The following is a 13,218-nucleotide window of genomic DNA, read 5'->3' as shown; positions in this document are numbered from 1 at the left end:
ATACATTACGGCAACCAGCCAATGCTCAGCCCTTAGATCTCACAGGCAGAGAGGAGTCAACCCCGCACCAATCGCTGCGCCATAACACTCGAGGGAACATAGGCACGCTAGAACTCTCAAACACATGTCATTTACTGATTTCCTGGATTTTATTCAGGGGCCTAACAGTTCTTCATAAGCAATTCAGTGCTGATAAAATTGACTGCAGCACTTCTCTTACTCTATCCCTTAAATACATACTGAACATTCATTACTCTCATATTTAAAACTATAGTAATTTCAATTCCAACTCTGAATGAACCTTTGACAAATCTACATCAACTGCATCTGTCAAATTGCAGTGGCTTCTCATTTTGCACCCCTACAAAGGCATTTGGTTCATACAAATGGATTGATTTCTCAAATTCAACAAATTTTTTTAAGATCTTATTTATAAAAGCCATAAATGAGAAGCAATAACATGTGAACTATTCCCTCTACAGACTACGTTTGTTACCAGTTTCAGGACAGTGAATGAATTATTCAAATTAATCAAAAGTAAAACTCATTTGCATAATATATAAATATCAAATACCTGCTTCGCTTTCTCTTTTTGGGTTTGGGTTCTCGATCCTTTTTCCTTTCTTTTTTCTTCACTTCCTCGTTATCTGAATCTTCGACAGTTACAACCTCCTCTCTGGTCACCCTCGTAATCTGAACGTCATCATCCTCCTCCTCAACGTCAACTTCCTCTATGACTTGAGGCTTCGGAACAACAACTTCTTTTTCTTCGTCTTCTACATCACTCATATATGCTCCAAGACATGCTTGAAGGGCTGCCTAGTTTTGATAAATGGGTAAAAAAAATATTAGCATTAACCACTAAGTACCCAAATAAATATCAAACATCGTAAAAACCAAATACTGTAAATGATTAAATACAAGCCATTACTTTTAACCCTTTTACCCCCAAAGGACGTACTGGTACGTTTCACAAAACTCATCCCTTTACCCCCATGGACGTACCGGTACGTCCTTGCAAGAAAATGCTATTTAATTTTTTTTTTTATATTTTTTATAATTTTTTGAGAAACTTCAGGCATTTTCCAAGAGAATGAGACCAACCTGACCTCTCTATGACAAAAATTAAGGCTGTTAGAGCAATTTAAAAAAAAATATACTGCAAAATGTTCTTGAAAAAAAATAACCCTTGGGGGTTAAGGGTTCGAAATTTCCAAATAGCCTTGGGGTAAAAGGGTTAATAGAGATTTCCTTTACCAAAAAATTTAGTCCGAAAAAAATTTCGTAGGATAGTAGAGCTACTTGCAGTAGAAGAGTACTGTATTTACAAGTCAGATCTATTGGTTCTGGCAGTCAAAATAGCTTCATTCTTAGTTACACCTTTGACATGAGAAAGTAAGAGTTAGGAAATTTTGTTGATATGCCTTGCATGGCACTGAATGTTCTTTGAAGCACTGTTTCTACCTCTTGCTGCTTTGGTTTCTACCTTTGACTTTGTATCTATTCCCCTTATTCCCTAAATAATTAGATGGTGACCTACTTTATTATTACCTTGCTCTAATACTCACCTTATGGGCATCTAACACATTTTACGACAGTAAACATCTTTACCTGCCCCTTTACTATTACAGAATAATCTAGATTTGCAAAATTTACCAAACAATTTCAAAATCTTAAAAAATCTTATCTTACTATTTCATAGTATCATCAAAGGATAAGTTTATTGGTATATAATGGAGTACAAAACAAAATTCTATAAAATTAGAGCACTTAACCCTTCGACCAGCAATGGACGTCCTGGTACGTTTCACAAAACTCATCCCTTAACCCCATGGACATACCGGTACGTTATTGCAAAAAGCTGTTATTTGAATTTTTTTTGCATATTTTAGATAACTTAATGAGAAACTTCAGGCATTTTCCAAAATAATGAGACCAACCTGACCTCTCTATGACGAAAATTAAGGCTGTCAGTGCAATTTAAAAAAAAAATATATTGCAAAACGTGCTTGAAAAAGAAAAATGCCTGGTGGTTAAGGGTTGGAAAGTTCCAAATAGCATTGGGGGTAAAAGGGTTAAGTATAATACCATGCATACAATGAAATATACTGCATATCAAATTGATACTGTAAATGATAAATGAGAATTCCAACTTCAATATACTCTTAGGCAATAACCCAAATGATTTCAATATAAAGGCTATTTTAAATTCTGGTATGTACTGTAACATATGCACCCCATGGAAAAATTAGAAAATTTTAGTTGGATATGTGTAGTCTTTTATACTGTATATGGAAAATGACAAACTTATAACAGAGTTTGTATTTTTCCTAACATACAAACCCGAATTCTTTACTATAGGAGATATTCTAGCGCGAACTGGAAAATACGGCAGAAAACCTTAACAAGGTCGTTAACGACCGGGCCGGTAGTTATCCCCCCGATGGGGGTGGGGGACTGCCGGCCGGTAGCTACTGAGTACCTTCAATCGGATTCTAGCTAGGACTATCTAGGGGGTGGCGACGGAGGGAAGATTTGAGTAAAGAATTCGGGTTTGTATGTTAGGAAAAATACAAACTCTGTTATAAGTTTGTCATTTGTTCCTACACTAAATACAAATCCTCATTCTTTACTATAGGAGACTTAGTCTTGAAGTCAGGGTGGATGAAGTATTCTCTACACCTAGAGAAGATAGTCCTCAGACTAGACTCTAATGAACAATCTCCCATTAACTTCTCTGTAGATCCCCAAATCCAGCATGACTGAAGGTTTGTAAATACGTAGAAACCGAAGTTTCAGTATGAAGAGGGTCGGGAGCAATACCAGGACCCTTTCATACCAAGGGTTCCCTGACCTTGAAAGGGGAACCCTCGTGACAACGAGCATAACATATACCCTGTGATAGGAGTCAGATGAGTTTCATACCTTATTCCATTGATGAGTCCAGCCGAAACTGGTCACAGACTAGGATACCCAGATGGGAGGAAGAAGAAAGAGCAGAAGATAGATGGATGTTCTTCTAAACCTAGTGTAACTCAGAATCCTCGATCAATGGCTACTGTCCCCTGAAAGGGCGTAAAGGTAGCTACAGCACCTGCTGACCTGCCACAATAGGTCCTATAGAAAAGGTGTTTAGAGACCTATGTGTCACATCTGATAAATAGTGAGAGGTGAATGTAGATTGGCGCTTCCAGACTCCAGCTCTTAAGACTTGGGAGACTGAGAAATTCTTCTTAAACGCCAGCGAGGCAGCCACTCCCCTAACTTGATGGGCTTTGGGTTGGGCTGCCTCAGTCTCCGTGAATAGCTCTCGCAATAACTTTCTTGAGCCAGAAAGAGATGGTGTTACGAGAGATTCTCTTCTTAACCTTGTTGGTACTGAGGAAGAGATGACGGAGACGTGGTCTGAAAGGTCTGGTGTGTTTCAGGTATTTCCTTAACGCCCTGACCGGGCACAGTAGTAATTTGTCAGTATCCTGAGTTGCCCTATTGAGGCTAGAAAATTGAAACTCCTTAAACCTCTCATCAGCAGACGAAGGGTTCTGGGTTTTGGCCACAAAACCTGGCACGAAGCTGAGAGAGACTTCCCCCAACCTCGTGTATGGGTGACTTCGTAGGATAGACCGTGAAGTTCACTAACCCTTTTTGCCGAGGCCAGCGCTACTAGGAAGACGGTCTTAAGGGTAAGGAAGAAATCAGAGGCCCTATTTAAGGGCTCATACGGAGGGCTCTTTAAGGAGCGTAAGACCAGGGACACGTCCCAGGGCGGTGGTCTAATCTCCACTGGGGGGCAGGATCTCTCAAAACCTCGAATCAACAAGGAGATCTCTTCTGAGGTGGAAAGGTCAACTCCTCTCAGTCTGCAGATGAGGCTTAAGGCTGACTGATAGCCCTTAATTGCAGAGATTGACAGGAGTTTCTCCTCCCTGAGGTAAACCAGAAAGTCTGCGACTAAAGGGAGAGAGGGATCGAGTGGAGACACGTCTCGCCCTCTACACCAAGCTGCAAACACACTCCATTTTGCTTGGTAGCGGTTCGTGGAAGACTTGCGCAGGTGCCTGGACATGTGTTCAGCCACTTTTCCTGAAAAGCCTCTGCTTCTGAGGAGAGACTGGACAGCCTCCAGGCGTGAAGTTTCAGGAAGGGAATTCTCCCGTGGGGGATACCACTGTGTGGCTGCGTCAACAGACGGGGTTCTGGAGGTAGAAACCTCGGCACTTGAACCAGCAGGGAAAGGAGATCTGCGTACCACTCTCTACTTGGCCAAGCCGGAGCTATTAGAGTTAGTTTGTAGTCTCGTGAGATATTGAGTTTGTTGATCACCTTCCTGAGCAGGCGAAAGGGAGGGAAGGCATAGGCATCCAGGTTGTCCCAGGAGTGTTGGAGGGCGTCCTGGATCGCTGCCTGATGGTCTGGAACTGGGGACCCGTAGCGGGGAAGTTTCGCGTTCAGAGAAGTGGCGAACTGATCTATTGTGGGAGACCCCACAAAGCTATTACTGTCTTCGCTACTCGAGGATCCAAAGACCATTCTCCACTCAGCACTTGGTGATGCCTGCTCAGCTGATCTGCCACGATGTTTCTCCGGCCCGGAATAAACCTGGCTGAAAGGGAAATGTTGTGGCTTTCCGCCCACTGGCAAATCTGGACAGCCAACAGGCAGAGGTCTCTTGCCAGAGTACTCCCTTGCTTGTTGATGTACGAGACGGCTGTGGAGTTGTCGCTCATCAGAACCACCCCTCGACCGTGTAGATCTTCTACAAAGAATTTTAGGCCTTTCCAGGCAGCTAATAATTCTAGATGGTTTATGTGGAGAGAACTCTCTATCGGCGACCAAACTCCTGATGCTAATTTGGGGCCTAGGTGGGAACCCCATCCCCGTAGCGACGCGTCCGAAAAGAGTTTTAACTTCGGACTTGGGTTTTGGAGGGGAATGCCCTTTTGGGTGTTCTCTCTGGACGACCACCAATGAAGGTCTTGTCGCACCAGACTTGGAACCTCCACTGCCCTGAATGGGGAGTCTGACTTCTGAGACCAATGGGTCTTCAGATGCCATTGGAGACTTCTCATTCTTGATCTCCCTCCTGGAACTAGTTTCTCCAGAGAGGCAAGATGGCCCAGAAGACACTGCAACGACTTGGCTGAAGGTGGTAGTGGAGATAAGAGATGGGCGATGGACTAATCCAGTCTCCGAAGCCTGTCTTCCGACGGAAACACTCTCCCTGCCTGGGTGTTGATGGACATACCCAGATAGGTTAAGACTTGGGTCGGGGTAAAGCAAGACTTCTCCGCATTTACAAGAATCCCCAGATCCTTGCAAAGATTCAGAAGTCTTCCCAGATGATCCAGAGCTAGCTCCTTGGACGAGGCTAGGAGAAGCCAATCGTCCAGATATCTTAGCAGACGCATCCCATGTTTGTGCGCCCACGAGGATACAAGTTCGAAGATTTTCGTAAAGACCTGTGGGGTGGTCGAAAGGCCGAAGCACAGGACTTTGACCTCGAAGATTCAACCCTGAGCCAGGAAGCAAAGGAATTTCCGAGAGGTGCGATGGATAGGCACTTGGAAATAGGCATCTTTTAAATCTACAGATGCCATGAAGTCTCCTGGACGTACTGCTTGGGTCACGGAGGCCGCTGTCTCCCTTTTGAATGGAGTCTGCTTCACGAACAGGTTCAGAGTCGAAAGGTCTATCACTGGTCTCCAACCCCCCGAGGCTTTCTCTACCAGAAAGAGGCGACTGAAAAACCCCGGGGAAGAGTCGGAGACCTCTTGAATGGCGTCTTTTAGAAGCATGCTCTGTATCTCCCGAGCTAGGGCTTGCTGTTTCCCGGGATCCCGAGGGACCTGGGAGGACGAGATCGGGGGAGGAATTAGAGGAGGAGGAGAGTCTATGAAGGGAATGCGATATCCCCAACGAAGCACCTTTATGGTTCATTGCATGGCCCCCATAGCTTTCCACCTCCTCCAACTCCCCTGCAGGCACCCCCCTACGCACAGCGAGGGGGGAGACGAGACCCTATTTTTGTCTAAGGTTCCTCCCTCTGCCTTTAGCCTTAGGAGGAGCCGATTTTCCTCTGCCCATAGGTTTGGGTGTAAAAGAGGGGCGGCTGAGGTTCTTGGCTGGCAGCGAAGTTGCGACTGTTGCCTTGGGTTGTGGAGTTGGCTGCTGTTGCATTGGACGAAAGGAGGCAGCCTTTTGCATTGCAGTGTCCTGCGTCTCCTTCCTCCAAGTCTCTAGGGTAGAGGAGACTGCTTGTCTAGAGAAGAGGAGAGGTTAAAGAAGATCAGAGTTCCTCAAATCCGATTTCTCAGATTTACCGATGCTCCTATGCAGTCTGGAGACTACTGATTCCCTTCTTTTGAGAATCCAGTTGCCCCACATCGTTGCGGCTGTAGCCGTTAGGAAGTCCAAAGTCTTGGCCCCAGCAGCCAAGACTTCCTGCAGGGACTGCATGGAATTCTGGTTTGAGAGGTCCTCATGACTAGCAAGGTAGCCCACTGTGCCAGACCATGTGTCAAACCAGGAAAGTGCCTCTAGAAGAGACATTGACGCCGATTCCATTGTCGAGGCTTCTGCTGCAGTAAAGGAGACTGGAAGGGAAGAGAGTCTCTCTGCAGAGCAGCCAGGTGTAAGCCTTGCTGTGAGGAGGTCTAGTGTCAGAGGAGAAGGATTAGCGTCTCTGACCTTGTAAAAGCGCCTTTGCCTCGAGAAAGGAAACTGCAGTAATTTGTGGGATCCTTGAGACTTCAAGGAATTCGCTTCCCCCGAGACCGCCTGCGAGACCTTCCTCAGACGGCCTGCAGTGTGAATAGACCAGGGAAGTTCAATTCTGGTCTAAGGGTTTGGTGGAGGACGACATAGTCTGTCTAATGCTGGAGCGTCGGTATGACGAGGCGACAGGTGTAAATCTCCGAGACCTGAGATGTTACACATCGTTCTTAAGAGCTCTCAGATAGGCGGACTCTAAATCTTTTGATGGTTGTTCCTCCGAGGAATCCTCAGGTCGCGCTAATTCCTCGTGAGGGAGGGCGGTTGAAGCCCGAATGTCTGAAGGCAATGGCGAGGTAGCATACTCCATTGCCGACAAGCCCAAGGAAGGCTGAGCGCTGGTTGATGGCACCGCGCACACAGGATCCTGCCTGGAAGTTGAAGGTTTAGGCGAGGGCGACCGAACTAACGGTACTGTCTCAATAAGAGTGTGTGTTGATCGGCGGCCATGCCTTTCCCCTCTGTTCTCAGCCGAAGAGAAGGGATGAACCCCTGAGTCTTCTTCCGAAGTTCTCGCGAAGCCCATATTACGTAATTCATTAGAAAGTACGGGAATGGGTGCTGATCTGTCTAAAACGCGAGGGCGCAGCGAATAACCTCGCGCGGATATGTCCGGCGACTTGAGCGCTCGGAAGTTTGACGCACGGGAGTGCTCTCTCTCTGAAGATACTAAGCGACGGCGAGAGGAAGTGTTCTCTCTCGCTTGCGCAGCGTGAGCTGAGCTCCTCGTGAATAAATGTGAAGGAGAGGAATCGCACTTAGAGTGTTCTCTTTGCTTGGTTGCGCTCCAGGCGCGATCAGATTTAATCTCGCCCCGACGGGAGCGCTTATCGCGCTTGAGAGAACTCTCTCGTGAAGAAGAGCGCGAACGTATTGTAGAGCTCTTCTTCTTATAGCGCTTAGATGATTCCCCGCGAGAGAAAGACGATCGGGAGGCAGAGCGATAGCGCGAGGAAGCATTCCTCTTATGTTTGTGACAAGAGAGCTTATCACTTCTCGGCGAGACATTTCGTGACGAGATAGAAGGCGAGGAAGAACGGGAGCGATGACGTCTCTTCCTATGTCGCCTCTCTCTCCGACGAGAACGCTTTGGCGACTGAGAGCGAGCTCTCCTTTTCCTCCTCTCTCTCTCTCTCTCTCTCTCCTATCCTCTAAGGATGAAGGCGACGAGGACGAGGAGGAGGAGGAGAAGGAGGAGGTATCGTGATGAACACGCTTGCGACGTTGTTTCGTAGTAACGCAAGCGAGGGGTGAAGTAGGCTCCGCAGGAGCTGACGTTATTACCTCCTCTGACACTTCAGCGGCTGCCGACTGAGCTGATGGGATATTGGCGAGGCCCGGAACTCCCGAGGGTTCCAAAACAGAAGGGACCTGAGGTAAAACTGTGCCTGCGAGGAACTGGTTCCACACCTCCACCGAAGGAGAACCAGGAAGTCCAAGGGCAGGCCATACCGTTCGCATGTTATCTGGACGAGAAGCGGTAATAGAATTATTTCCGATGACGGAAGAAACTATCCCACCGGGGGAGGTAACTTGATACTCCTGCCCCGGGGAATGGGTGTTAAATCAATGGTGCCGCTCTTCCTTGACTTCCCCCTGGAGGAAGGAGGCAAGGAAGAATCTGAAGGAAGAGATCGAGAGACCGAAGAAGAGGCCCGACACTCCTTACCTTTCGACGGCGAACCTGGAGGTAATGAGTCTTTCTTGGATTTCTTCTTCTTCCTCTTCATGAACTTATCCCACTGCGTAGGCGACCATTCCTTACATACTTGGCAGGGGGAGTCCTCAGTACACCTATGACCTCTGCATGAAGGGCACAGGGAATGAGGATCCACCTGCGGCGGTGACATAAATGTGCCACAAGATTTCAGGGGAATCCCGGGACACTTCCTCAAATTAGAGGACATCACATCTAATTTAAAGAGAAAAAGAAAAAGTTAATGAAAACAATTAAAGAAAGGCTAGTCTGCCAGTTAAACACAACCGGGAGCAGAGGTGTTACCACTGCGACGGCTAGAATTCGATTGGAGGTACTCAGTAGCTATCGGCCGGCAGTCCCCCACCCCCATCGGGGGGATAACTACCGGCCCGGTCGTTAACGACCTTGTTAAGGTTTTCTGCTGTATTTTCCAGCTCGCGCTAGAATATCTCCAATAGTAAAGAATGAGGGTTTGTATTTAGTGTAGGAACAAATATGAAATGAACAGAATTTTATACCTTACAAATAATGAACTAAAGTAAAAGTAAAACAGACAATAATAAACCCTTACCTTCTGTTTCATAAGTTCTTCCAAGTTCAGGTCTTCACCTATGTAGAGGTAGTCCGATGAATCCATACACATGTCATCTCCTTTACGTATGGCATCTCTCGATGCATCTTCACTGACCTCTTGCTCTTCACTGCTGATAATATTGGTTGTAAACTGAAAAAAAAATTGAGAAAATGTTTGAAATACCTGAGATGACATTACAACGATTAGTCATCAAGTTAACTCTAAATAATTAGAACTGAACAAGTAATAATGATTGTTAACATATTGAACCTCTGTATCATTTTTATCATTATAAATATTATTAATGGTATTAACTAGTTTAACTTTCAAAGGGCTGGCCTTAAAAGATTCATTCTCAACACTTAAATTAAAATTTCATTTATAAAATATTTTGGCTATTCCCTTTTTGGCAAAAACGTAGCTATCAGCACCATCCTACTGCTTAAGAAATCCTGACTTTGTCTAAAGATCTAGATGTGACTAGTCTTCCAACAAGGCATTTACCTTCAATAGTGAATAAAAAATTAGGACAAATTTAAAAGTAATTTATATTTTTCCTAAAGATACAACCCTGTAGCTATTTAGAGGGATTATAGTTTCGGCAAAGACTTTTAGCGAGGTGTAACTACCCTACCGCTAGATAGCGAGGGGAGGGAGTTAAGGGGGTAGCCGGCTACCTCGCTCACACACACACACCTGTGATGTCTCGTCTCTCTTTATTGCAGCCAGAACTTATCGGGGGACAGGTGATGTCGGGCCAATTTGTATAAATAGCTACAGGTTTGTATCGTTGGGAAAAATACAAATTAACTTTTGAATGTCATTTGTTCCGACACTTACTACTGTACAAACCTTACGCTATTTATTAGGAGGTTGGGAGTCCGACCACTGGCTTGGCCATTGACCAGGGGTTTTCATGTACGGGCTTGGCCTGTAACTGAGAAAAAACCCTGACACCTCACTAAAAGTTCGTGAAATACACGGATAGCCGCCTGAGCAACCTGTGTGCGTGTGAAAAACTAGCAGTGTGACTGTCTAAGTAAGAATATTCTGAGCTAAATAGGAATGTTGATATCAAACATAATAAAAAAAAGAGAGAGAGAGAGAGAGAGAGAGAGAGAGAGAGAGAGAGAGAGAGAGAGAGAGAGAGAGAGAGAGAGAGAGAGAGAGAAAAAAAATATGTATATATAGTAATATAAATTTAGTTCATTAGACATACGGTTTGTTCGTGCGTCTGTCATCCCACCTTGCGAGTGACTGTCACTATGAACTGGATCATTCCTATTTTGGGTATTTCGTGGGCTTGGAAAGAAAGACTGCGCATGTAAGAACATGACGGGTACTGCGTAGAATGGCAATATGGAAATAATGACAGTAGGCTAAATTTTACTCTTGAAAACAATGACCAAAACTAATATAAAATATATAAGACATGAAGATTATATTATTTTGAAGAAATGATAGTTGAAAAAAAAGGAATAAAATAAGAAAAAGACAAATCTCGTCGAGAATTTGCATTACTGGCAAGTTTTCATCTTGTTGTGGGTGGGACTTGTAATCAGAGGCGGAGAGGTTTTCTCTATGATTTGAACACAATGACAACCTAGAAAACCCATAAAATAGCTCTTACATAATCATGATTGAATGGAATCGCAAGTATTTCGGTTGATGGTAAGCTGATATGTGAATACACTAAAATAGACCTTACATAATCATGAATAACAACTAGAATCGCAAGTATTTCGGTTGGTTAGTGATAAGGTGAGATATGAGGATCCTTACGTCTCCGAGCTGCATGTGTCAGGGAGGGTTTGAGTAATGCCTCAGGTAAGGAATATCGCCATTGGCTAGAGAGAGTGGTGTGATTATTTTATGGTAACAAAAACCGACTAAAATGGCTCTTTCATATTCAGAAAGAAAGGCTAAAATCCCAAAGACTTCGTTGGTGGGCTGAAGATATTAGAGGCTAATATTAGGAGACGAGATTTTTAGTGAAATTTCCCGAGTGTGAACTGTGTGTGATATACAACCATGTGCCATAATTTTTCGTAGCTTAGGTTGTAATTATAATAATAATAATAATAGTAAGGATAATAATAATGATGATGAAGTATCCTGACTTCACGGTGTGTATTACTAGGCATGGTTTGACGTGTAACGACGTCATCGTAGCAAAGGGGTTAAGTTTTACAGGGCACTGTACTTGTTCCTTCTTTATTTGCCATTGTTTTCAAAATAACTATACCGGCATAAACCCGAGGAATCCAAATGCGTACGATTTAAAAGAGGATAGCAATTTTGTCAGTGCTAGTGGAAACTGCAAAAGTTCTTTGACATTTTATTTATAGTCATTAGCCTATTCTAAACTATTTACTTACCTCGTCATTTCTGCTGCCATTTTGATTGTTGACAACAATTTTCATAGATTCTAGAACCCCATTACCAGTTGATGAACGCATAATCTCTACATCTCTGCCTCTGCTTTCCAAAACTTGGGTACGGGGCTCCACACCATCCAGCCCACCAATTCCCGACTCCAAGAGTTGATCAACAAGTTCGACATCTTCCTCTTGAGATTCAGAACTACTCGAGTCTTTTCTCCTGTGCCTTGATCTATGTTTCTTGTGTTTCCTGGGATAAAATTTCATATTCATCATTAAAGACATACATAATATAATAACAAATATTGCAAATGATTTTGTAAAAGAATTAATGAAGAGATAGATCTGCAAGAATAAAATATAAATAAGGATATTCTTAGTGACAGGCAAAAATAAAGGGATGGCAAGTCCCATAAAAAAAATATTTTCTCAAGGGTACTTCAAGAAAGCAATAATTGCCCAAAGTGATAACCACATATTTTGTACTATTGTACACAGGAAGCTTGTGCTATAAGGTCCTCAACTGACAAACATTCGGAGATGCAAACACAAATCCAATGGAAATCGTAAAACTCAGATATTACATCAAAAGCTCATTATGAAATACTTTAAAAACAATATCATGTAATTTAATGCAGTAAGCAACATTTTCAATAGAGACGTGACAATTTGTTGCCCTTTGCAACTGAAAATTGTAAGCATGTGAGTTGGGACAAAATTTTACTTACAAAGAGCTTCTTGTAACCTATTATGTTAGTAAGAAATTACAATCATTTAATATAAACAGAAAAATTCAGGAATAAACGAGAACACTTATTACTTATAAAAATTTCAAAAATATTCCCTAAAACTATGAATGAACTTCCTAAAAAGTTCTTAAGGAAATATAACAAGCAAAGTACATAAGGAAAAATTACAAGTCAGACGGCCAACCATACCTATCTTTTCTTGAAGATGACTTATGCCTGTGCTTATGTTTATGGGAATGGCGTTTGTGCTTCTTTTTGTGCTTGTGACGATGTTCCTTGGATCTGGACCTTGACCTTTCATCATCTGCTAATTTTGGATCTAATTTTAGATCCTCATCTGATAGACTTGAGAGACTTAATTCCTCTGAGCTGTAAGAAAATGTTCAAAGATAATTTCTATTTAATATACCGTACTGTGTACACTCCAATGTTATTTTGCAGCATCATATATTTCCCAACAAATAAAAGTGAGAATCATCAACTTCAACGACACTCTAGTTTAAAATAAATTGTATTTACCAGTATTAGAAAAATTAAACATGTTATTTTTATTAATAAAATAAATTTTTGAATATACTTACCCGATAATCATGTAGCTGTCAACTCCGTTGCCCGACAGAATTCTATGGAGGGATACGCCAGCTATCACAATACTAGAAGGGGGTGTATTTACCAGCGCCACCTGTGGCCAGGTACTCAAGTACTTCTTGTTGACACCTCCTCAATTATTCCGCGGTCCACTGGTTCTCTATGGGGAGGAAGGGAGGGTCGATTAAATCATGATTATCGGGTAAGTATATTCAAAAATTTATTTTATTAATAAAAATAACATTTTTCAATATTAAACTTACCCGATAATCATGTAGCTGATTCACACCCAGGGGGGTGGGTGAAAAACCAGTGTACAAGACTAAAGGATAGCTAAGTATCCCGTATTTCATATAATCAGTTATCCACAATAACAATGAAATAATAAGTACCTGGTAAGGAAGTCGACTTGAACCGTTACTCTGCCTTTAATAAGATCGTCTTCCTTACTGAGCG

The 13,218-nt window shown here is 43.1% G+C and overlaps 1 protein-coding gene across 1 annotated transcript in view; it reads right to left on the bottom strand.

Annotated features, from left to right (window-relative positions):
• The window catches only part of Prp4k (Pre-mRNA processing factor 4 kinase), an 82,692-nt gene that overhangs the window by 57,255 nt on the left and 12,219 nt on the right, over nucleotides 1-13,218 (bottom strand). The window contains exons 2-5 of the mRNA XM_068366986.1: nucleotides 12,364-12,543; nucleotides 11,423-11,675; nucleotides 9,042-9,194; nucleotides 575-819 (exon numbers count right to left, since the gene is read on the bottom strand). Coding sequence (XP_068223087.1) covers nucleotides 575-819; nucleotides 9,042-9,194; nucleotides 11,423-11,675; nucleotides 12,364-12,543 — 831 coding nt within the window. The remainder of the gene's footprint in view (nucleotides 1-574; nucleotides 820-9,041; nucleotides 9,195-11,422; nucleotides 11,676-12,363; nucleotides 12,544-13,218) is intronic.

Source organism: Palaemon carinicauda, chromosome 44 (assembly GCF_036898095.1).
Source record: "Palaemon carinicauda isolate YSFRI2023 chromosome 44, ASM3689809v2, whole genome shotgun sequence".
NCBI classification, from domain to species: Eukaryota; Metazoa; Arthropoda; class Malacostraca; order Decapoda; family Palaemonidae; genus Palaemon; species Palaemon carinicauda.
Note: the sequence above shows the minus strand (reverse complement) of the source record. Positions and strands in the feature narration are given on the sequence as shown.